The sequence below is a fragment of the Lepisosteus platostomus genome, chromosome 3 (genome assembly GCF_059453375.1).
Source record: "Lepisosteus platostomus isolate fLepPlt1 chromosome 3, fLepPlt1.hap1, whole genome shotgun sequence".
Lineage (NCBI taxonomy): Eukaryota > Metazoa > Chordata > Actinopteri > Semionotiformes > Lepisosteidae > Lepisosteus > Lepisosteus platostomus.
This window is the reverse complement of record NC_142613.1, coordinates 3353941-3376994: the sequence shown is the minus strand read 5'-3', so window position 1 is coordinate 3376994 and position 23054 is coordinate 3353941. Positions and strand designations below refer to the sequence as shown.

The 23054-nt window shown below is 52.1% G+C and overlaps 3 protein-coding genes across 9 annotated transcripts in view; 1 reads left to right on the top strand and 2 right to left on the bottom strand.

The window, feature by feature from the left end:
* Positions 1–2115: 2115 nt before the first annotated feature.
* cdk20 (cyclin dependent kinase 20) lies at positions 2116–11380 on the bottom strand. 4 transcript variants are annotated; one of them, XR_015934503.1, is made up of 9 exons: positions 10458–10804; positions 8547–8660; positions 7527–7715; positions 7021–7142; positions 5555–5617; positions 4725–4848; positions 3747–3902; positions 2329–3158; positions 2116–2170 (listed from the first exon to the last, which is right to left on the bottom strand). XR_015934503.1 is itself a non-coding variant. In XM_088623920.1 (9 exons), exons 2-9 carry the CDS (start codon positions 10530–10532, stop codon positions 2967–2969), a joined length of 1035 nt encoding a protein of 344 aa, XP_088480046.1. In that variant the 5' UTR covers positions 10533–10589; positions 11199–11380; the 3' UTR covers positions 2116–2966. The 4 variants fall into 4 exon arrangements, 3 of the variants coding, with proteins under 3 accessions (XP_088480046.1, XP_088480047.1, XP_088480045.1); XM_088623920.1 differs by adding an exon at positions 11199–11380 and having other exon boundaries at positions 2116–3158; positions 10458–10589; XM_088623921.1 differs by adding an exon at positions 11213–11380 and having other exon boundaries at positions 2116–3158; positions 10458–10589.
* A 771-nt stretch (positions 11381–12151) lies between these two features.
* Positions 12152–17944, top strand: LOC148674109 (ras-related protein rab7). Of its 3 annotated transcripts, none has more exons than XR_015934544.1 (5): positions 12152–12587; positions 14747–14873; positions 15641–15950; positions 16387–16512; positions 17266–17944. XR_015934544.1 is itself a non-coding variant. In XM_088623932.1 (5 exons), exons 1-5 carry the CDS (start codon positions 12535–12537, stop codon positions 17356–17358), a joined length of 636 nt encoding a protein of 211 aa, XP_088480058.1. In that variant the 5' UTR covers positions 12199–12534; the 3' UTR covers positions 17359–17944. The 3 variants fall into 3 exon arrangements, 2 of the variants coding, with proteins under 2 accessions (XP_088480058.1, XP_088480059.1); XM_088623932.1 differs by having other exon boundaries at positions 12199–12587; positions 15641–15877; XM_088623933.1 differs by having other exon boundaries at positions 12276–12587; positions 15659–15877.
* A 2611-nt stretch (positions 17945–20555) lies between these two features.
* The window catches only part of LOC148674107 (host cell factor 1-like), a 41244-nt gene continuing 38745 nt past the window's right edge, over positions 20556–23054 (bottom strand). For both annotated transcript variants that reach the window (XM_088623880.1, XM_088623879.1), the window contains exon 28: positions 20556–22730. In XM_088623880.1, coding sequence (XP_088480006.1) covers positions 22688–22730 — 43 coding nt within the window. In that variant the 3' untranslated portion in view covers positions 20556–22687. The remainder of the gene's footprint in view (positions 22731–23054) is intronic.

Below are 23054 nucleotides of genomic sequence, written 5' to 3'. Positions count from 1 at the left end.
CCAGCACTGCGCGGCAGCAGGCTGACCTCTGTGCCGCCCGGAGTGTTTACTGTCCTTAAAATCATCTCAAACTGCAGAGAAACAAAAGCACAAGAGCAGGAAGAGCTCCCCCTCCCCCGTGATGCTGAGACCCTCGGGACAGAGCGGCTTCGGTTCCTCTGGGCCAGGAGCTGTGGGCAGGTCCCTGCAGACACCGGCGCTTTAAATGGCAGGATCCTATTTAACCCTGAGGCCCGCTGGAGGAAGAGGAGGCCCAGCCCGCACTGCGCTTGGCCCAGGAGGCTGCCCGCATGCTCCCGCACACATGCCGATAAATAAAGACGCAGAACGTGTGTGTGTGTGTGTGTGCTCGCTGCGACAGCAGGCAGTGTGCATGTCGATGCTGCATGTGTGCATGGAGTCATTACCTGCTTACAGATTTTAAAAGGTTTCAGTGTGGAAGCACAGGTACAAAGACCTTTAGTCATGTAATCACGAGCTCTTGGGTTATTCCAGCTATGGAGTGGAAAGACAAATTCAGATTTCACTTAAAAAGAAAAGGTTTCCCTGTCTGATTAGGACCAACAAGCAGAGACGCTGAAAACTTGGGGATGGGGATGCAGAATTCCTTCCCTCTCAGATTATAATTTACCCAGGGTTCTCGGGAGGAAGGCGGCTTTCTCCATGCTGCCGACATCCACGAGTGCCGATCAATCAGTACCGGGTCTGGATCCGACCTGCAATGGAACTCACGACATCCTTCCCCACTCCCAGACAATCCCGCTCCGTGCCGGACTCGTGTCGTAGCGCCCTCGGGCACGGGCGTGTGTATGCGTGTTTTGTCACACGTGTGCTTGTCTGGGGCTTGAGTGCACTGGATGTCTGCATGTGTGAACTGGGCAACAGCTCAGTGCATGTCCCTGCTGCACCCCTCCATTTCCCAGCTCAGCTACAGATATAGGAAACACAGAGGATGCCTTGTGGAAGTATTTCTTTCAAAGTGTCCCTCAATCTGGAGCCCTATAGGAAATATACCATTGATTGCTGGCTAAGACAAGAGTATGGAGATTTATTAAAAAATAATCTCTAGCATTTGCCTATTGAATGTACCTTGATTATACACTTTGTACTCTCCTCATGGCCTTAATGTTTGAGCAAGGAGCGTTCCTCTGTCCCTCAGGCTGCGCCGAGACAGAAGGGGCGATTTCTACAGAGGAAGAACTAGGTTTCACAAGCTCTAAATAAGAGGATCTCTCTATAACCTCAATACCACAGCAACACAGCCAATGCAGGTACACAGACATATCTTAGATTAAAAATAAATGCAACACAGCTTTTTCAGTCAAGATACTTCGGGCTGGAGGGCTCAGAAATGTCATGCCATGCCAGCTCTCAGAAGGACAACAGCTCCTAACCTAGCGTCGACCCAAGATGTCCATGCCCCAATGTCTGCTTTCCAGGAACTCACCTCTCTCTGCCTGCTCACTCTGTAATGTCAGATCTTGGAATACTGAAGCTGATTGTTCCCCGAAGCTCGGTTTCCAAGTCACCGCGCAGTGACTCCCGTAAAGCCAGGCTCTGCCCGGATGCAGGCTGCCAGCGCCTGGGCCGAGCTCCTTCTCCTGGTCCAGGACGCTTCCTCAACCGCTGCTGGGCAGAGCTCATGGGGGAGGAAGGTGGCAAGACCGATGGAAAGGGTACAGCGCCCTGATGCCAGGAGATTCTAGGCTCTGCCACAGGCTCATCGCGTGGGACCCTGAGCGCCGTGCTGAACCCCTTTGAGCTCCAGACTCTGAAAACGGACTCAGACGCGGCAAGGGTCAGTCGTTGCAAACAATCACTGGCTCAGGGATGAAAAAATAACTACAAAGAGCCGTGGCTCTTGTGGCTACGCAGTGAGGCGGCAGAGTGCAAAAATTTCATCCTCCAAGTGCAAGAAAACCAGCTGGCAAAAACAAGAATTCACAGTACCAAGTTAGGAAACAGAAAGATCTCAGAGCTTCTTTTTATCCTGGGAAAACATTAGGCACGCGATTAGGCTAGACAGGCCAAACAGTTGTCTGTGCAAGAGGGAAGAATATTATGGGAAGGTGACATGACAATGACGAAGGGGAAAAAAAGGATCGGACTCTTGCATTTAGTTTTTGCTCACCCCGGAAAAGCCCAGGGTCCTGTTTATTGTCTGTTCCCACTGTATCTGTGACACAAGATTCCCGGCTAGATCACAGCTCTGCACTCTCAGAGCAAACTCATGCAATAACTTGGACAGATGTGCTAGTAAGAGGTGGGGTTACCTTTCAGAAAGGTCTGCCCAGGGGCTTCAATTATCTACCTGTCTTGTTCAGATACCCTGCTTGGTGATAATCAGTCATAACGTCTTATCCATTTTCTAACCACTTCTTCCAGTCCAGCCCAGCGCAGCTCACACACACACACACAAGCACCAGGGCCCATTTTCCCACAAGCCAGTTAACCTCCCTGCATGCCTTTGGCCTGTGGGAGGACACAATGCCTTAATATACCATAAATGTTCTCTAAGAGTTTCTCTGGGGTGTCCCAACATGTCACAACCAGGAAATAAACAGCAAAAAAACCCCAACAAAAAGCCGGTTTTACACGTTCAATGTTAATATAAGAGAGCCCTCTTGTGGTGGGCCCATGCAACTACACCCAGATAACTGGGGAGACAGCCTTTCCAGTCATTTTTCATTTCCGTAGGAAATCGATTTGAATTCAAACCCAATCTTAAAAATAACATCTGTTTGTCAGTCTGTGTTCTGCATTATTAATTTGTCTTCAAATGACGTGCAAGATCCTCAGCAGTCTCCATCGCCTCTATGCTGGTGCAAGGGTAGGGCTGTCTGTATTTTAGGAGATCAGACTGTCCAGCGGCCCCGCTCGGAGGGGGAGACGCAGTGGATTCTGGTTCGCTCAGAAAGAGGGGAGCCCCTGCCGCCCTGTGCTGGGAGGGGCGGGGGGCGACCGGCTCAGAAACACCCCCAGGCCTGTCCGGAGACCAGGCGCGGGTCCACCAGGCTCTCCTCCAGGGGCCTGTCCACCGAGAACTCGCAGGGGTGCGGCAGGCGCTGCCGGGTCCGCTTGCCCCCCCGCTGGGGGATGGGCAGCTCCGAGTGGTGGGCTGGGAGGGGCGCCGTGAAGAAGTAGGGGTGTAGCAGAGCCTGGGGGGGGGGGGATACGAACAGGGTGAGCGATGGACTGCAAGGCGCCGCCCCGCTCATGTGACACAGGGTCACGGGGAGTGCAGCCCTCACTCTCGGTCTCAGAGCCCCGCTCACAGCCCACAGCCTCACAGCAGTCTCTCTGACCTGTCCTCTGTGCTGCTGGACAGTGTCCTCGCAGTCTCTCTCTCGCCTGTCTGACCTGTCCTCTGTGCTGCTGGACAGTGTCCTCACAGTCTCTCTCTCACCTGTCTGACCTGTCCTCTGCGCTGCTGGACAGTGGTGTGGGACACAGTCTCTCTCACCTGTCTGACCTGTCCTCTGTGCTGCTGGACAGTGTCCTCACAGTCTCTCTCACCTGTCTGACCTGTCCTCTGCGCTGCTGGACAGTGTCTTCACAGTCTCTCTCTCACCTGTCTGACCTGTCCTCTGCGCTGCTGGACAGTGTCCTCACAGTCTCTCTCTCACCTGTCTGACCTGTCCTCTGTGCTGCTGGACAGTGGTGTGGGACACAGTCTCTCTCTCACCTGTCTGACCTGTCCTCTGCGCTGCTGGACAGTGGTGTGGGACACAGTCTCTCTCTCTCACCTGGCTGGCGGTTATCCTCTGTTTGGATGGGTACACCAGGAACCGCTTCAGCAGGTCCACAGCCTGGTCAGAGGCGTCCGGAACAATCTGCTCCAGAGGGATCGGCGGATTCTCCTTGAAGGTGATCTTGTTGTAATCCGGCAGCTCCGTGATCTCCTGGAGAAAGACAGGAGGTGGGGGAGGACAGAAGCACATTGAGAGAGAGATTGAGAGCTTGGAACGGAGAAGGGGAGGCTGTAACAGAGAGAGAAGGAAATGACGCCGACGAGAGGCAGCAAACTGGAGAGGGAGGCCTGGAGATTTTAGCAAAGCCAGCACGTTCCTTTCAGAGCTGATCAACAGCACACCTGCTCGAAGTGCACATGTGCCAGGGTTCTACACTTCACAAGATCACACCTCGCTTTTCCTATGGATCACACCTGGTAGTGAAAGTAAAGTGATCGACAGGAGACGAAAGAAAAGACAAGATCTCACCTTGTATGCAGCAGGTAACAGTTACTCCTCTGCTGAAACGGTATCCAGTAGTCTGCAGTGCGTTTACAAGGATGGAAATCTGGAAAGTCCTTTATCCTGAAGGCTGTGCCCTATATGATGCCACTAATGTATGACCATTCCTGTATGTGAGAGAGTATCTACCTACCTGCACGTTCCAGTGTATGTTTGAGCATGTCTGGCGTGTGTGAGCCCATGTTGCGTGTGCGAGAGCCTGTGTGAGCGTGTTGCATGTTTGAGCGTGTGTTGCGTGTGTGAGCATTTGTTGCTTGTGAGAGACTGTGTGAGCGTGTGTTGTGTGTGTGAGCATATGTGTCATGTGCAAGAGCCTGTGTGAGCGTGTTGGATGTTTGAGCATGTGTTGCGTGTGTGTGAGCCTGTGTGAGCGTGTGTTGCGTGTGTGAGCATGTGTTGCGTGTGTGTGAGCCTGTGTGAGCATGCGTTGCGTGTGTGAGCGTGCATTGCGTGTGTGAGCGTGCGTCTTACCGGCCACACTTTCTCGTTGGGGGTGCCCAGGACCCGCAGCACGCAGCACAGCTGCTCGATGTCGTTCTCCCCAGGAAACAGAGGGGAGTTATTGAGCAGCTCCCCAAATATACACCCCACCGCCCTGCCACACACAACAGAGAGGGAGAGAGGCAGGGATGTTGCACACAAGCAGACACAGCTCACAGCGTCCAGGCTAGTTCTGATTCAGAGGTCTTAGGCTGTCTGAGACTTGAGCTGACCTGACGAGCTGCACGGTTACAAACCGCATACATGCACAATCACGAACTCTGCCTCAGGCCTCCAGGAGGCGACCTTGCGATGCGTTTGCAAAACGAACAAAGTTTCCAATGGTCAACTTTTTAACAATCCTTGACAGGGAATCCCCATTTGTTCATCTGGAAACTGACCGGCAGCCCTCATGCAATTGTGTGCTGCCCCTCTAGACAGGGCCTAGACACGGCTACAGCACGCAGCCCCTGCAGGGTCGAGGTAGAGGATCTTACTGCCATATGTATGTGCACATTGGAATTCTTATTCACATTGATCTCTCAGGACACATAGTACATCAGACAACACCACACACTGTAGACGGAACATTACAGACCTAATAAACAGAAATAACAGAAAGAACAACACGTTGTTGTGGAGAACACATTGTCCGTACTGTAATACTGCAGTACCGCTTGCCAGAGTGCAGGGGTGAGAACAGTTTGAAGTCGGGATCAGAGCAGGGCTACTAACACACGCTACTGCAGTGATCGGCAGATCACCTGACCACTCAGGGACACAACTACAACCTGGAGCACAACAGAGGGTCTCATACGCACCAGAGATCTACTCCTTCGTCATATTTACGGGCCCCGTACAGAAGTTCTGGCGCTCGGTACCACCTGTAATAGTGAAACGCAGATGAAGAAAGGTATGCTCTGTATCTTGAGTACTTCTCTTTCGACAAGGAAAAAAAGGAGCCTGAGAAACTTTACAAATGCAAGGAGCCTGCTCAGCACACCTGTGCCCCTTGCTCCAGCTATCGGTGCTGCCAAAGCAATACAAATACAATTAACATCAAATCTACAGACATTTACAACACAAGACACATCATAACACATTTACATTCAAACAGATGGAGCATTACTGGGAGACAGGCACACTGTTCCTCAGGCTGGGACAGGCAGTCACATACCAGGCTGCCAGTTCAACTGAGCTCCCTCCTCCCTCCTCCCTCTCCCAGTAGAATTGGGACCTGTTGTGATTCCGGCAGGTGTGGGAGTTCTGGGATTAGGTTTGTAAATTTGGGGAAGAATGTTTGTCTAATCCCAGCATATTTCTCACAGTGCAGTAGGAAGTGCACCTCTGTCTCTGCTTCTCCCCGCTGGCAGTGGGGCAACTCTCTGTGTAGGGAGGTGCCTCCTGTATACAGTGTTAAGTGCACCTGCTCTTCATGGGTGCTTGGGGCCTGGGGTGCTCGCTTCACCTCTAAGCCTGACCTTTAGCCTGCCTCTGTCCAGGCCTTACTGAACTGAATTATGCAATTAATACATTTTGGAAGGACGAGACGGAAACAACAGATTGAGAGGGGGACCCGGAGGCTTTCCTGGCAAGCAATGGGCACAAGGCAGGGTACACCCTGGGTGGGATGTCAGTCGATCTCACACACAGATTCACACGCAGACACAGAGGAAAAACAGCCACACCACGGCCTGTTTTCCCAGAAGCCAGTTAACCCAAGAGTAAGCTTTTGGACTGGGGGAGGAAACCGGAGCACCTGGAGGAAACCCACACAAATCCGGGGAGAACATGCAGACTCCACACAGACAGCACCAGAACCTGGGGGCCCCAGCACTGCGTGGCAGCAATGCTCACTTAAAAACACGTCCGTCTCAAGCTTTAATAAAACAAAAGCACAAGAGCAGGAAGAGCTCCCCCTCCCCCGTGATGCTGTGACCCTCGGGACAGAGCGGCTTCGGTTCCTCTGGGCCAGGGGCTGTGGGCAGGTCCCTGCAGACACCGGCGCTTTAAATGGCAGGATCCTATTTAACCCTGAGGCCCCGCTGGAGGAAGAGGAGAAGGCCCAGCGCTGCCACGCGGCAACGCTAACCACTGTCCCATCGTTTAAAGTACTATATAAATGCAAGGAATCTCATTTTTCAAGAACAGCACCTGTGAATATTTCTTATAGCAACCTCCCAACATGCAACATAGTGACAGACTTGAATACCACGGCCTTGGCGACGATTGCTATGCAAGAGCCTGCGGCAGCATTGCTCTGGGAGTCGGATGTGTTTGGCCCCACCTGGTGGCCACCTGGTGACTGTACAGCCGGTCGCCCTCGCTGGAGAAGAGCCGGGCCAGCCCGAAGTCGGCGATCTTCAGGTGCCCCGTGGAGCTGATGAGCAGGTTGGCCGGCTTCAGGTCCTGCAAGGGGAGAACCAGCACCAGAAGAGGGAGGAAAGAGGGGGTACGGGGGAGAGCCCCGAAACGGGACCGTGGTTTCGCTCATTACAATGCGGCTGAAATGCTAAAAATCAGAAGTTACTGCAAGGATGTAACTACAGGGGAAAGGAAGGGCTATGATTTCCACACTGACACGTCTCTGCTCTGTCCTAACCCCAGCATGACACCCAACCCAGGCCACCTGCCGGGACCAATGACCCCTAACAGGCCAGGGCGATCCTTGAAATACGAGAGGCGTATTTCCAAGACTCTTTTCTGGGGAAACAAAAGCCAGAAGTATTTGTTCCAAACGCCATTCTAATCCTCAGTCGAACCCCCGGCCTCAGCCCCCGGAGCGGGACTCACGCGGTGCATGATGGAGTTCTCGTGGCAGAAGGCCACGCCCTTCAGCAGCATCATCATGTAACCCTTGACCTGCGACTCCGTCAGGGGCCGCTGGGAGTTGCGGATGACCTCCGACAGGTCGGACAGCATGTACTCGAACACCAGCACGAAGCCGGTGCCGTGAGGAAACACATTCTTCAGCTTCACCACCTGAGGCAGGGAGGGACAGGTGGAAGAGGGGGGGAGAGAGAGAGAGAAAGAGAAGGGGGGAGATGGGGGTGCAGGGGGAAAGGGAGACAGGTGGAAGAGGCAGAGAATTTTTATTATTAAAGGCAAACGAACACGTGAGTAAGACAGGGCCCTCCAGCTCGCCCACACTTTGAGCCGCTCTGTCTCTAGATGGGCAACGGGGGGGGGGCGCATCGCTCGCCAATGGCACTGCAAGCCTGCGGGCAGCCAGGGCGCGCTGGGAGATGGCCTGCTGAGCCCTGGGTGACTAATCCTGGCCCCCTTTTTGGGCAGAGTCTCAGTCACAGCTTTCGGGCAACAGGACCCAGGCTTGAGCCTACGATCTTTGAGCCATGAGGCTCCACCTGCCCGGTCTGACCTTGAATCAGGCTGAAGGGAGGAGAAGAGCCGGGCAGGAGCTGAAGAAGCCCAGCAGCTCCCCAGGACGAGGGCTGGGGGGCGCCTGGCAAGGGAGGGCCGAAAGCCTTATGGCAGAGAGGGTACAAGCTGAAGAGAATGGCTTTAATTGCCAGGTGATCTGTTGCCAAAATCACTCACACTCACACTCACACTCACACTCACACTCACACTCACACTCACACTCACACTCACACTCACACACAGAGCTTCCTGTCTGCAAGCATGCACTGCACGTTGACACCCGTCAACGAGGTTCGGCCGGCAGCCCTGAGAACGCAGGAACGTTCCCAGGCCGTTCTCCCGGCCTCGGCGGCTGGGTTTCTTCCCGAGTGGATCCCAGGAGATCCATCCCGGGGGGAAAAAGGGATGCAAGAAAGGGAAAAGGCAACTCACATAGGGGTTGTCCTCGATCTCCTGCAGCGCCTTGATTTCGCGGAGCGCCTGGCTGGGGATCCCGTCTTCCAGCTTCCGGAGAGCGACCTTCTTCAGGGCCACCGTCTCTCCCGTCTGTGCCGGAGACAAGAGAGCCCTCTGTGAGCCCCAAGGGCAGATGACAGAGCCCCCACCCCCCGCACTGTGTCCTGGGACTCCTCGGCTCACGCGCCGCTGGGATTCGGAACGGTCGCCAGCAGCTTCCGCACATCGGGAGTCTGTCCTGCAAACTGGCTCGCAGCTCTGCTCCGAAAACGCAGGACACTGGCCGGCGTGATCGCGGAAACGGGTCCTGTCGAACTCAGGTTGCCGGTAAAGACTCTTCAGTTACTTACCACAGCGTTTTCAAACTCAGTTCCTGCAGGCTGCAGTACCTTGTGACTCGTGTTAAACCCAAGCTCTCCATTACATGTTTGGTCTAATTCATTCAAGGCTTAATTGCTACACTTCTATCATACTCCAGGGTGGAATCCAGGGTGTACAGGCAATTGTACCATTAATGAACAATACGAATAAGAATAAGAATTATAATCTTTACACTTATATAGCGCTTTTCTGGACCACCAGTGTGCAGCCCCACCTGGATGATGCCCCAGTCCTCTCCCCACACACCAGCTCTCAGTGGGGAGGAGAGCAGAGTGATGAAGCCAGTTCAGAGAGGGGGGTTATTAGGAGGCCATGACTGGTCAAGAGTCAGAACCTCGGTTTTATCTCTCATCGGAAGGACAGACTTTTTTTTTTACAGTATAGTATCCCATCACTATACTGGGGCAGTAGGACCCACACAGACTGCAGGGTGAGCGCCCCCTGCTGGCCCCACTAACACCTCTTCCAGCAGCAGCCTCAGTTTTTCCCAGGAGGTCTCCCATCCAGGTACTGGCCAGGCGCACTCCTGCTGAGCTCCAGTGGGCGGCCAGCTGTCAGCTGCAGGGTGACACAGCTGCTGGCCAAGAAGGGAATGTTTTGAATAATCAGCTACAATGCTTTATAACCTTCAGATGAAATACCCATTGCATGACTGAGAAAATACCTAGGTCAACCATCCGATTGCCTGCTCAGGTAGGAGCACCGAACAGAAGACACTGTGACTCTCCAGGAACTGAGTCTGAGACCCCGGTTTAGGAATCTGGGAATTCGAATCCGTTAACAGCGCGCAAAGCCAGTGTCCCGCAGGAACTTCCAGACGTGTGAGGCACCAGCCTGGGAGCAGTGTGTGAAACAAGGGAGGAACTCCACCTAAATAACAGGAGATGTGTGCAGTTCAATGATGCCCACAGAGCGCATTCTGACCGCTTTCGAGGAGCACCTGGGGCTCCTGAGAGCTACAGGCTGGTGGGATTTCAGCTTCAGGTGCCCTCTTAGCTGCTTCACGGGTCCAGACGAATCGCTCAGGGTTGCGGAAACTGATATTTTTTAAAGGACACCCAGAAAACTGTCTGGACTGTGGCTCTCTGTCCCGGCCACAGAACACGCAGATGAATTCAGGAGAGGAAACAGGTTTCAGCACTTCTCGCATCTGAACTGTTGGCAGTTCTAAGGGCGTTAGCGTCAGAGCAGGCACTTTTATTCAAAATGACTCATTAACAACCGTTGTATCGAGGGAGTTAAATAAAAGAATAAAGACGACAACACAAACTTAAAATGCATTGAAGACTTAAAAAAACTTTCAACGGTAATACTCTTACCTAATGGTTTTGAACATAGTTTAGAAGATATTTATACGTATAAAAACAATCTCAACCAGTGCATCGCTCGATGGTTTTATGTTTCTCGGTTATCTGATCGAATGGCATTCCTACGCCGTTTGCTCCCAAAACCTTTAAAAAGAAAATTAAATGGCAAAATGTAAATAATAAGACGAATGAATGATACCTCAATATGCTTGGCTTTAAAAACGATGCCGTGGGCTCCTTCCCCGATCCTGCCCAGTATGCTGTACTGATCCATCGGGCACAACCGCAGGAAACACCGGGGATCGGAGACGCCTGGAAGGCCGCGCCTCACCTGGCGTTTAGAAAACTATTACAAACGGTCATAAGCCGAACCTCTTTTGATCAGCTACGGCGGTGTCGATCCAGTTTTGTAAGGGGAAACTCGGTTTCTGTCCCATGGCGTTCAGCTGAGACTGGAAACAAGCGGTAGCTCTCCGCAGCCTTGGAGAGGTTTCCATAGTTACCGCGGGCCAGCGGGAAGGCGCGGCATGGCCGCCAGGGGGCGCATTTCTCTGGCTTCTGTAGCCAGGTAGCTTTTTATTCTGATGACACATAATAACACGGGATTTTACCGCTGTCCCTTCGCTCGCAGTATTCGTTACAATATTCGTATAATACATTATCATACCTGAAGAAGGCTCCACGGCCGAAACGTTGTGTTCTCTTTCTTCTTTTTTTCAGCATGGAATAAACCTATTACTTGTTCCCATACATTATCATAGAACTATTACTATTATCTGCGTTTGCGTCGAGGTGCAGTTTCCGAACTTCTTACCTAAAGCCCACGAAATTTAAGACACTTTTCACTCCTCCCAAAACACCTAATGAACAAACATATGATTTCTGTTGTGTCACGAAATACACTTGACACTGGCAAAAACAGGTCACTACAGCATTATACCTGCGTGTTCTAACCTCTTTCTTCAACACGGGGCCAGCAGGAAGGTGTCAATATCAACGCATCGAGACCCTTAGCCAGCAAGCAGGCGGTGAAGCGCTGTATCAAAATATATATATATTTACAGGGGTTTCAACTTATTTTCCCCGACAGCGCGTTCGGAAACGGGTGAGACAACCCCGGAGCTCAGCAACCGAGAAGACAACCTCGGATTCGGTGTCGCTTGTTTGCCTCTGAGGGCTCGGTGTTTACTCTGTGCTACAGCTTCACAGATAAAGCCGTTAAACATTAAATTTCCCCACATGAACCCAGGGCCTCCAGCGCTGTGAGGCAGCAATTCCGCCAAACTGGGAGACACACAGCGGTCATTCTGCAGCAGTAACCCCACCTGGGAGACACACAGCGGCCATTCTGCACCAGCAGCCCCACCTGGGAGACACACAGTGGTCATTCTGCACCAGCGACCCCACCTGGAAGACACACAGTGGTCATTCTGCACCAGCGACCCCACCTGGGAGACACACAGTGGCCTTTCTGCACCAGTAACCCCACCTGGGAGACACACAGTGGTCATTCTGCACCAGTAACCCCACCTGGGAGACACACAGTGGTCATTCTGCACCAGCGACCCCACCTCGGAGACACACAGTGGTCATTCAAGACACTGCAGATCAAGGGGAGGAGAGAGAGACTGATCTAAGGGGCCAGAGAGTGCAAACCCAGAATGTACTTTAGCAGAGTTAACACCCCAACTCCCCGACCAAGCAGTCAGGACTCAGGGTGGCGTCTCGTCCAGTCCCAAGGACAGCTCCTCCTGCAGCACCAGCACCAAAAGTGTGCCTGGTCGCCACACTGGGGGCACCGGCTTGGAGACTGGGGGTCCGGTAGGAAAGATCGCCCCCTACTGGTCCACCAGCAACACGACTTACAGCAGACACCTGGTGTTTCTTCCGAGGTCTTCCATCCCAGCCCCGACCAGGCCTTGAGCTCCGATGAGATCGGGCTGCTGCTAGTCTTCTTAATACCCGTCTGCCTCTGCACACTGATTAGCACGCCCGTCGACGCTCATTTAAAAACGCGCTCGCCTCCGTTCTGCCGTGTAAAACCTTAAGATCACGTCGTTCACTTGACAAGCGACAAACGTATTTTATTCGGGGGGGATAAGAGCTCTTTATTTTATGTAAACGAAAGCGGGAGGGAGGGAGAACACCCGTCCCGCTCCTCCGCCCCGCAGACGGACAGCGGACGCGGTCGCCTGACGCCAACATCCGCCAGCGGCTCGAGATAAGACGCCGCCGGGCGCGGCCGCTCTCGCGGACGGACGGACGGCACCCGCGGCATGTCTCACGCGCAGAAGCCGCATCTCAAGGTGATCCTGCTCGGGAATTCGGGGTGAGTTTCTGCCACAGCTGTTCCGAGAGCTGCTCCGACCGGCTATCGAGTTGTGTCGCGGTGCTGCTCCGTGAGACCGGGGATGCCTATTAATGCTGTCATTAAGCGCACTTTCTGGCGAGGGCCTTGGCTTCCCTCCTTGGCTACCGGTGTGGTTTCTGGGTGTAGTTTTGTATCTCAGGTGAGACGGAATGTGTGGCCTGATTCACCATTACCTCTCCAGCTGGGATCTTAATGAACGACGTCGGAACTCGTTTCCCCGTGCTTACTCGTCGATTCCAGCCCCACCTCCCCTTAATTAAGTTTATATTGTACGTTTCTGGGGTTTTAGGGCAAAAATGCAAAACTTTCCTGTTACAGAATTCATTTCCAACTCGACAGCCTTACGTACCGAGCTGTTCCTCTCGCGGCAGAGAAGGATCTGTCCGATACAGAAGTTGCACTGAGAAAGTGACACCGTGGCACCGGTCGTTAGAAAAGTAAATTAAGCTTAATTACGTCTAAAAAAAAATAAGTAATACATTTTCTTTAGCACGGCTGTATTGTAGGTGATAAGCCATGTTCACCAAGATAATAGTGCGCTTTTCAGCTTGAAGTTCAGCAATCCGAGCGGCAGGCGCTGAGCTTCAAGTTTAAGACTTGCGTACCTGCGCGCAGAAATAACTCTTTTGCAACGGATCTGTAACTCTTTAGCGCCGCCTTGCGGACACAGGTGGAACTACAGAAGTGCTCATGACGACGGATCTGAAATTTTAAACGAGTTCAGAACCTCTGAAAACAAGTTCAGTGCGTTATTGTATCATTATTGACCACTTCTGATGCGTATAGGGTCTGGTCCTGGGAACAGGAGAACTCCGGAAGGGGGAAATCCAGGTTGCTGCTTAAAAACGTGCTGTCCTTGAGATGCAATGTACAACCAGGGTCCTGAGTCTCCGTGGTCATTAAAAATCATTACAAATCCCAGGATGTTTCTCGATAAGAGTAGGGGTGTTACCCTGGCGCCCTGGCCAAAGTTCCCCCTGGCCTTTACCAATCATGGCCTCCTAATAACCCCCCTCTCTGAACTGGCTTCATCACTCTGCTCTCCTCCCCACTGAGAGCTGGTGTGTGGGGAGAGGACTGGAGCATCATCCAGGTGGGGCTGCACACTGGTGGTGGTGGAGGGGATCCCCATTACCTGTAAAGCGCTTTGAGTGGTGTCCAGAAAAGTGCTATGTAAGTGTAAGGAACTATTGAAATGGTGTCAGTGGACCAGTAGGGGGCTCTCTCCCCCCCCCCCCAGTTGAGAATTCCCAAACCATTGCCCCAGGGCCGCAGGGAGTGCTGTCCTTTGCAGGAGATGATAATCTGACGACCCAGATACGTAATCAGTGTTTCTCTTCTTAAAAGGAAGAGCATTGATCAGCGCGTCCTGGATCGTTTTCCCATGGGTTAGAACTGTCTGGTGTCTCCAGAGCCCCCCTTCGCTCAGCCGGGGGAGCGGTGCGTCTCTGGGTGTCGCCCCGGTGGGGGTGGAGCGGGTCCCATGGGGGAAGGTGTAGCAGTCTGACCCCTGACCCCTGACCCGGCTTGTGTGAGTTTTAAACAGACACCTGGTGCTGTACGTGACCCCTCAGGAACAGCTGAAAGGATCAGGAATAGCTCTGGGGCAGAAGTGGAAGCACTGTGGTAATGGTCACTCCAACACCCATTCATGGTCAGAACGTAGGGTGACCAGAGCCGAACTCGGACTATAAAACACTCTGTAACACTGCTGTAATTCGGGGCAGTGTGAGAGAGAGCATCCTTCACTGGACTGCACTGTGACTCCTTGCATCCCTACAAAGGTCTGTCGATCGGGGTTGTGAGACTCCAGGCCTGTGCGGGGGGGGTCTGTGGTCAGGGGTTCGAATCCCATGTGCAGCACTACTTCAGGGGTGCTGCTTCAGGACGAGCTCTGGTGCACACGTGGGTCTCGGTGAGAATCCTGTAGAACTGACCTACCGGGGGGGTAAGAGACGGATCGATAAAGGAATCATGGATTTAGTGCTTTCGCACGACGAACGCTCACAGGAGCTGGGGGGGAAAGCAACCTGCGGGGCCGTGGGCGTGGCGGAGGGCGCCCGCCTGCAGGGGGCGATGGCGAGAGCGTCGCTGACGGGGGCTCCTTCTCTGTGCAGGGCGGGGAAGTCCTCCTTCATGAACCAGTATGTGAACCGGCGCTTCACCAACCTGTACCGGGCCACGATCGGGGCGGACTTCTTCACCAAGGACATCACGGTGGACGACAGGCCGGTCAGCCTGCAGGTACGCGTGGCGTTCGGGCGATCGGCCCCTGCTCTCCCTCCGGGGATCCCTACCCCAGTCTCGGGAGACCCCCACACCAGCTGCACTCTCACTTCCTAAGGGCGCCTTCACGGACTAAGTGAAGCTTTTTTGGGGCGCAACAGTGACATGGTGGTTAGACTGGGACCAAGCACCGCTGGGGCCTTGGGGTGCTGTCTGTGTGGAGCTTGTATGTTCTCCCCACAGTCCGCAGACACACGGGTGAGTTAATGGGCTTCCGGGGGAAAACTGACCCTGGTGTGAGTGTGAATGCGCACGTCTGTGTCCTGCGACGGACTGGTGTCCCATCCAGGTGGTAACCTGCCTTCTGCAGAACGCTAACGGACCGTGCGTGTCTGATGAGCACAGCCAACCCCCTGGCCTTAACGCACAAAGTCTCCTTCTGTAAACTCGGAAACGCTGGCCGTGCCCCGCGACAGTGGGGAAACCCACGGCTTCAGATTCAGGAGTATCTGCGGGGCCCTGTGGCGGGGAGGTCGGGTGTTTTCAGTGGGTGTGGTTGGCATTTAGTCAGCTTCAGCAAACTTGAAACAATATGTTCACGACACTTGAAATAAAGAGCTGGTGCACTTAGGAAGACAGAGGCACAGGGACAACTTTCCTCGACTGTGCTGATGGTAGCTGTTGAAAGAATAAGTACAAAAATCCAGAACGCACATGTATATTCCTCACACCACACGGTTGTGGTGCCCCGCGTGTATTGGGTGCCATGTGACAGCGTGCCCCAGTCGTGTGTTCGTTTCCAGATCTGGGACACGGCCGGGACCGAGCGATTCCAGTCCCTAGGGGGCGCCCTGTACCGCGGTGCCCACTGCTGCCTCCTGGTGTTCGACGTCACCTCCGCGGCCTCCTTCGCCGCCCTGGACTCCTGGAGGCGCGAGTTCATGGTGCAGGCCGACCCCCCCGACCCCCAGCGCTTCCCTTTCGTCGTCGTGGGCAACAAGACCGACCTGGACAACCGAGAGGTCAGCGTCGCGCCCGCGCACACACCCACACCTGCTGCGACCCTGAATAAAACTGCATCTGCTTTCAAAGAAGGTAGAGAGACCAGATTTAGAATATTGTGTTCGGTTGTGGTCAAAAACGGTATTACACCATTAGAGAGTTCATAGAAAATTAACAAGGCTATTTCCTGGTCGTATGTCCACGTTCATGCATGGTCACGTTAAAGGAACTGAGTCTCTTCGGTCTAGAACAAAGATAACTGAGTGGAGGGTTGATCCAAGTCTATATACTTCTTAGGGGTACAGATAATGCACAATTTACCACTCGGTTATTACACAAAACACACCCTTACACAAAGAGTGGCGGGTGTTTGGAACTTGCTTCAAATTTAAGGTTTGTTGGCAGCCTGGGAGGGGGTTTTGGTGGTGATGAGGGTGCCGGAGGGGGTGATGGGTGATGGAGCTGTTGAAGGTACCAGACAGTCGGTGATGTTGGAAATGACGACAGCGCTCTGTCTTTATGGACGCAGGTGACGGGAAAGCGCGCGCAGGACTGGTGCGCGGAGTTGGGGGCGGAGTACTTTGAAGTCAGCGCCAAGGAGGACATCGACGTGGACAAGCCGTTCCTGAGCGCCGTCAGAGCTGCGCTGCACTATGTGAGTCCCACCCAGACCGGCTTATGTTTTACGTGTGATCTGCAGAACCACTTCATCCTCACTGGGGTCGTGTCCAGTCTGAGCCTCTCCCTTCCTGGGACCACCCCAGAATCCGTCCGGAGAAGAGCGACCAGGCACCATCCAGGGCTTCAGGGAGTGATCTGTCCCGACAGGCTGAAGGGACCGAACCTCTTTATTATCGACTACAAGGAGACCTGATCCAGGTGTTCACACTGCTCAAAGGCATCAACAGAGTCAAACTGCGGGTTTCTTGAGAACCAGCAGTGAAACCCGAACCAGCAGACGCAAGTGGAAACTACGAGCGAGTGCATCTAAAACTGAGAACAGGAGGCTCTTCTTGAGACAAATAAGTGGTGTATCAGGCGGCTCTTCTTGAGCCTGGTTCCAGAGCCGCGCTCTCCTTGCGGCAGGGTGGAATATCACACACGCCTGCTCGCACCAGTTCCTGCCACACCTGCGCCGACGAGTTGTATCGGAGCTGCCGGCACCGTGCTTTAGTGCGAGGGTGCGGGTGTACGCCCGGTACAGATGTCGCTCGGGTGTCGTTAGCTGACGATGGAAGCTGTAAAAAGAGACGACTGCTGCGTTTGAGTTGAGAGTCGAGCACAAAAGACCACGGGGCTCTCAGAGTAATTACCAGTGAAAGACGGTCTCTCGTGCTGGCCCCAGATACAACTTCAACTGGCCGCATAAAAGTGCATTCACTCTTACCCGTGTTACTGTCTCTTGCAGTTCAAGGACTACAGCTCTGAGACCCCTGGGGACTATTTCCAGCTTGCCTCCAGAACGCCAGAGGAGAAACCGGAGGGCCGGTGCGTCTGCTGACAACCCTGCCCCCTGGCGGACTGGAGGTGCTACAGCTTTCTCGCAGGACGGCAGTCTGGGGCTGAAGCTCGTGGAACTGCTGCCCACTGAATGATGGACGTTAATTAAATCCTTGAAAAAAGAAGCCCTCAAGCGTTTCACCTGGAAGCAGCTTCTCTCTGTTCCTCCACTTCTCCATTTATTTTTATGAAGTTCCTCTATTTTCTGGTGCCTTTCCCATATTCATTTCAAGGTTTCTATATACTAAATTAGTTGTAGGACTAACGAGTGCCTCCACATAACTCTAGGATTTAACCAGTTTGGCTTTCTGGAGAATAGAGATAAAAAATGCATTAGTCACATAGGAGGTAGTTAATATTAATTGACCATGCTGCACTGCCACATGTCAAAATAGGTTTTCATTACAATGGATGGAAATATGTTCATTTCTGCATTGTGATAGCTGAAATGTTTAAATGTGTTCCAACATAGTGATATATACCTAGCATGCAGGCTTTTCCATTCAGACTTTAGATTTACCTGAACATGTCATCTAAGTCCTGCTGTTTAAGCCTAAACTTTCAAATTAAACTTTTTTCTCGACCCACTTTGCTTACTAACTTGCTGTTGCAAATACTGCAATTCCATAAGGGTTATTATCAGTAAAGTTAAAATATTATCCCTTCAGAGGATGAACCTCAAGGGTATTTTGGAAGAAATCAAGCACCTCTGTCAATTGTATTCAAATATCATAGTGCGTCACCTCGCAACTCTCGAAAGATATGTCAATGACAAAATTGGGATGCTCATCTGGGATCCTGAAGAGGCCCTGGTTCAGCAGTTTAATAAGTCATTCGAAAAGCAGATTGGCTGAAAAAGTCACATTTTAAGCTTTAGAAGTAATTCTTAATTCTAAGCACCTTCGTAACCTTCATACCCGGATCTCATCAGATAGACTGAGCCAAGCCTGGCTATTACAGGGATGGGAGACAACGATAAAAATTATGGATGCTGCTGTCCATGGTGGTGGTGGACCAGTAAGGGGGGGCTGCTCTTTCCTTTGAATAAGAATGACCAAGCCACTGCCCCAGTGTGACAGAACCCCGTCCTGCAGGAGGTTCTGTCTTCTGCCCGAGAGATTAAACCGAGCACCTGATGCCTCCATCATGAAAGATCTCCAGGCTAAGTGCCACTCTGGGCTTGAACAATCTGGCCTCTCTATGGTTCCCCCTGAAACCAGCTGGTGAAGCAGTTTCCATACATCACTCAGTTGAATTGGAGCCCCCCTCCCCCCCATTAATCACTATGGGAGACACAAGCAATCATCGCTACATCGCTATAGCCAGCAGCTTTTATCACCCTGCAACTCACAACCAGCAACCCACAGGTCAGCAGGTATGAGCCTGGCCAGTATCCCAGCGTCCTGACCAAACGTCCACCTGCCCTTGACCAGTCATGGCCTCCTAATAACCCCCCCTCTCTGAACTGGCTTCATCACTCTGCTCTCCTCCCCACTGAGAGCTGGTGTGTGGGGAGAGGACTGGTGCACGCTGGCTGTAGTCACATCATCCAGGTGGGGCACACTGGTGGTGGTGGAGGGGATCCCCATTACCAGTAATGTGCTTTGAGTGGAGTGGAGTGTTAAAGAAGCACTATATCCCTGTAAGGAATTATTTGCCATTATAAGCTCCCTCAGACACACAGGCCCCTTCTGATGTTCAGAATAAACCTTTTCCTAAAAACAAATATGATTTCTAGCCCCTCCACCACGCCTTGTACAGTTTTCTGTGCTTGAATTTGAAGCATGTGGCACAACCATCCCAGGAATAAAAATCTCTCAGTGCAGAGGCCCACAGCACCGGCAACCACTGGGCAAGTACAGGACTCCTTCAGTTCAAGAATTTCTAAAAGGCCAAGTACCAGTTTTCAAAAACAAAACCACTGCCCCTTGCTACCACAAATTTCTGTGCCCATACCAAAGACCTGCGATTCAAAGTCATATTTAGACTTGGGCATTACTTTTGTTTTAAAAAAAGTGAGCCCTTCCCCCCCCTTATCCACTGTTCAAAGCCATTTGTCGAACATACTGCTTCACTCCAGTTGCTGAAGAAGCAGGACATCCATTTTTTATTTTTTTTTGCTCCTGGTGCACAATTTTCCCAGCTTTCTCCATCTTTGAAATGATCTTCAAAGACTGGCTCTTGTAAATACTGCATACTGAAGTAAATGCACACATCTGGTGTAGAAAGTGCTGCCCCGTAACTCCCCCTGTAGAGATATCCTGATCCCTGTAACTCGGACTTGACCAGACTGTGACCCCCATTACCCACTGCATCTGTCCAGTTTCCAACTGCTTCTTCCAATTCAGGGGCACGGGGGAGCCAGAGCCTGTCCCAGCATGCAGTGGGCATGAGGCAGGGTACACCCTGGATGGGACACCAGTCCATCATTAGGCACACGCACACACGGACACAAGCACAAACACGTGCAACCACTCACACCAAGGCCAATTTTCCCCCCAAAGGAAAATTAACCCACCCGTACGTCTTTGGACTGGAGGAGGAAACCAGAGCCATCAGAGGAAACCCACGCCAACACCGGGAGAACACAGAAACTCCACCCAGCCAGACACCAGGGCCTCCCTACTGCGAAGCAGCAATGCAATCCTTTTGCCACCATGCTCCCCCAACTACCCGAGTGGACCTTGGCGAGCAAGTACCACTTGGACACACGTGAACGACTCTTTCCTTAGCACTGCACCCTCTGTTGCCCCCAGGAGATTATAAGCTCTCTTATGCGTGATGCTGGCGCTGCTGCAGGTAGCGTGATGAACATTGGGGGGGGGGGGGGGGGGGGGTAGGCGTGCTCAGGTGCTCAGTCCTCATATTTCCCTGTGTGGACTGCAAGTTCAGCTGACTGACCACAGGCAGCTCCACACTGGGGAAACGCAATGGAAGAAAACCACAGACTCACACTTCCTTTTAAAAAAGGTGACTACAAGTACAGCAGGCGGAAAGGGGATTGAGAATTAACCTTGGAAGATCAATCCCACATTGCAGACATAAGAAAATAGATCTTTGATGACAGGCTGCAGGAGTATTCTTTTACAAATCAAGCATTTCCACTATTAAAAATGTCCCGCCACCCGGACCCCGCCCTTAAAAAAAAAAAAAAAAAAAGACATCAGAGTCCGCTAAGAAATACATCACTCCAAGAAGTAAGACAGTAGATATTTCTTTTTGTTTTATATGTCAAGACACAAAAAGGCAATCAAGAGATGACCAACATGTAAAAACTTTGTTACAGGTAATTTATATAAAAAAGGCCAAGATCTTTTTCTTCTTCTTGCTATATGAAGGATCTAATGTACAATTGAGCCTGAACTTTGGCTAGGCCAATGCCCCTTGTAACCCCCCGCCCAAAAAAACATATCCCTCCCCTCCAGTCAGAAACACGTACACAAGGTGCCCCCGAAACATTCTCAGTCACATGACGATGCACAAGACCCACCCCTTTCCCCCTTTTATTCCTGTAAAATACAGAACCAAAAAAAAAACTAAAGTAAATACAGTTTTATTGTTTTTCCATCCAATTTTCTCTCTCGACAGCTTCCGCCAATCCAGGGAAAAAAAAAAATCCTACTGATTTGTTTTGCAGCGTCTCTAAAACGGGTTAGAAAAAAAAACACCTTCCCCTCCACAATGTTTGCGAAGGCAGGCGGCGAGCAGAGCGATACTGGAAGAGGCAGGGAGCGGACGTCCTGTCAGCTGCTGTCCTACCCTGTCCCACGCTGCTAACAGGCTGAGCGTCCTCAAGGAAAAGCAGCAAATCACGCTGCGCAAATCTTCTGCTCCCCCCATCCCCAAAGTTTTTCAGTCCTGCTCTTCTTCTGCTATTTATCATATTTGCTTTCCGACCAAAAACCTTCTACTTTCAATAAAAACAATGAGCAAAAACGCATCAGCATTTAGTAAAGACGTCTTGTAAGAAGAGCTCCTGTACTGTGCTGTGTCCCCACCCCCCCACTCTCTCATCCCCCAAACATGGAAACAACAGGGAAATGAATCAACAGTTAAGGACCGAAAATAATAACATGAGGTTTAAAAAATACAGGTGTGCGGAAGCGCATACACCTCATCCACACGCACACGAGGGCAGAAGCTATTAAAAAATTAATACAAAAATAAACTAAATGGAAAACGTCTGCTGTACAGCTTGTTTATTTTTTTCGGGAAGGCATCGCGAGATTTTAACGTGGCACCAAGAGAGCCACGCCCATCTAAGTCCCTCTGCTTCAGGAGACCCTTCCCCTCTGCAGTGTCCTTCCAGCTCCCCCTGAAGCGGGCGCACAGTGATGACATCACACCGGGAGACAGCACCATTAGCTCAGTCCACACCATCCCACCAAAAGCGTCTCTCTCAGAAATCAGCTGATTCTCCCAAGTTCCTCCTCTTCTGTTTCGTAGCAAGTGCTTTTAAACTCCCAAATAAAAATCCTTCCCCCCCCCTACTTTTGCCTTTTCCATTTTTGAAAGTTTAAATCCCACTCCTGGCCCATCACGCACACCTGTTCTCGTCTCCTTCTTCGGGGCACCCCCAACACCCCTCAGAAAACACACACACCTCAAAACTGACAAAAAAAAAACACGATCTCCTGAAGCGAAATTCACAGCTCAAGTTTTTTTTTCCTTCTTTTCCCCGTTTTCCCTGCATTGAAAGGGGGGGCACGCGCACACCCCCCCCTCCCCCCTCCCCACGGAGAAGGCGCAGGCAGAGGGAGGCAGAGAAGAAAAAAAAATGTACAAAAAATATATTAACAAAAAAAAAAGGAGCTCGCAACGCTGCCATGAAGAAGAAAGGAAAGCACGAGGAATCCTTATTGCGTGACGTGAGTCCCCCGAGGCGGCGGCAGAGGAAAACGTCTGCCGTTTTGGTTTCCAACACGAAAAAGCTCAACGAAAACAAAAAATGTGCTTCTCGTTTGTCTTGCTCAAGGAGTAGAACTACTAGTAGTAATAATAATAATACAACAATAAAAATAAAAATACAAGTTGCGATAAGGCGTCCATGGCACCTATATAAACCTTCGGCTGGGGTCCACCCCCTTCTTGTCCCGGTGCTTCCTCCTCCTCCTCCTCCTCAGGGCACGGGGCGCCCAGGCAGCCGCACAGAGGGGGCGGCAGCAGTGGGGACCAGGGTCATGTTTGGGGGGTCGGGGGCAGAGTTCTTTGGGGGCGAGGGCGGGGTTGTTGGCAGGGGTGTGGATGTGGATGTGAGGGGAGGGGGGGGGGGGTCAGCAAATGTCTGAGTCAGGAAGAAGGGGGAGGGGATGCGTGTTGAGGATGTCCCGTCACTGGCCGTCCGATTTTGCCTTCTTTGGACCAGTGGCTTTCCTGCAGGCAGAGAGGGAGAAGGCAAAAAAGGAAGAGTCAATAACGGCCGACGATCGTGGTGTGAAACGGCCCTACCAAAAAACAACAGGCCGGACTGCCCGGGACCACATTCGCTGAAAACACACAAGGGTTAAACTGAAGTCGACCCAGGTTCACTGAAGCGGAGTTAACAATCCCACGTGGCCAGACTGAAGCTCGCAGTTTGGTTTTTGGGGAGCAGGTCAACCAAGCGTGAGAAGTTGAAGGGGTTGTAAAAAATAAATAAATACTGAGGCTACGGCAGCTGTCTGCGACCGTCGGGTCCGTGGGACTTGTAGGGACGAC

Coding starts and splice junctions, on each gene's coding strand:
- LOC148674109 (XM_088623932.1), top strand. CDS start 12,535: ATGTCTCACGCGCAGAAGCCGCATCTCAAGGTGATCCTGCTCGGGAAT. Junction 12,588..14,746: donor ATCCTGCTCGGGAATTCGGG/GTGAGTTTCTGC, acceptor TTCTCTGTGCAG/GGCGGGGAAGTCCTCCTTCA. Junction 15,878..16,386: donor CCGACCTGGACAACCGAGAG/GTCAGCGTCGCG, acceptor TTATGGACGCAG/GTGACGGGAAAGCGCGCGCA.
- cdk20 (XM_088623920.1), bottom strand. CDS start 10,532: ATGGATCAGTACAGCATACTGGGCAGGATCGGGGAAGGAGCCCACGGC. Junction 7,716..8,546: donor AGATCGAGGACAACCCCTAT/GTGAGTTGCCTT, acceptor TCCCTGCCTCAG/GTGGTGAAGCTGAAGAATGT. Junction 5,618..7,020: donor AGTCACCAGGTGGCCACCAG/GTGGGGCCAAAC, acceptor TCACTATTACAG/GTGGTACCGAGCGCCAGAAC.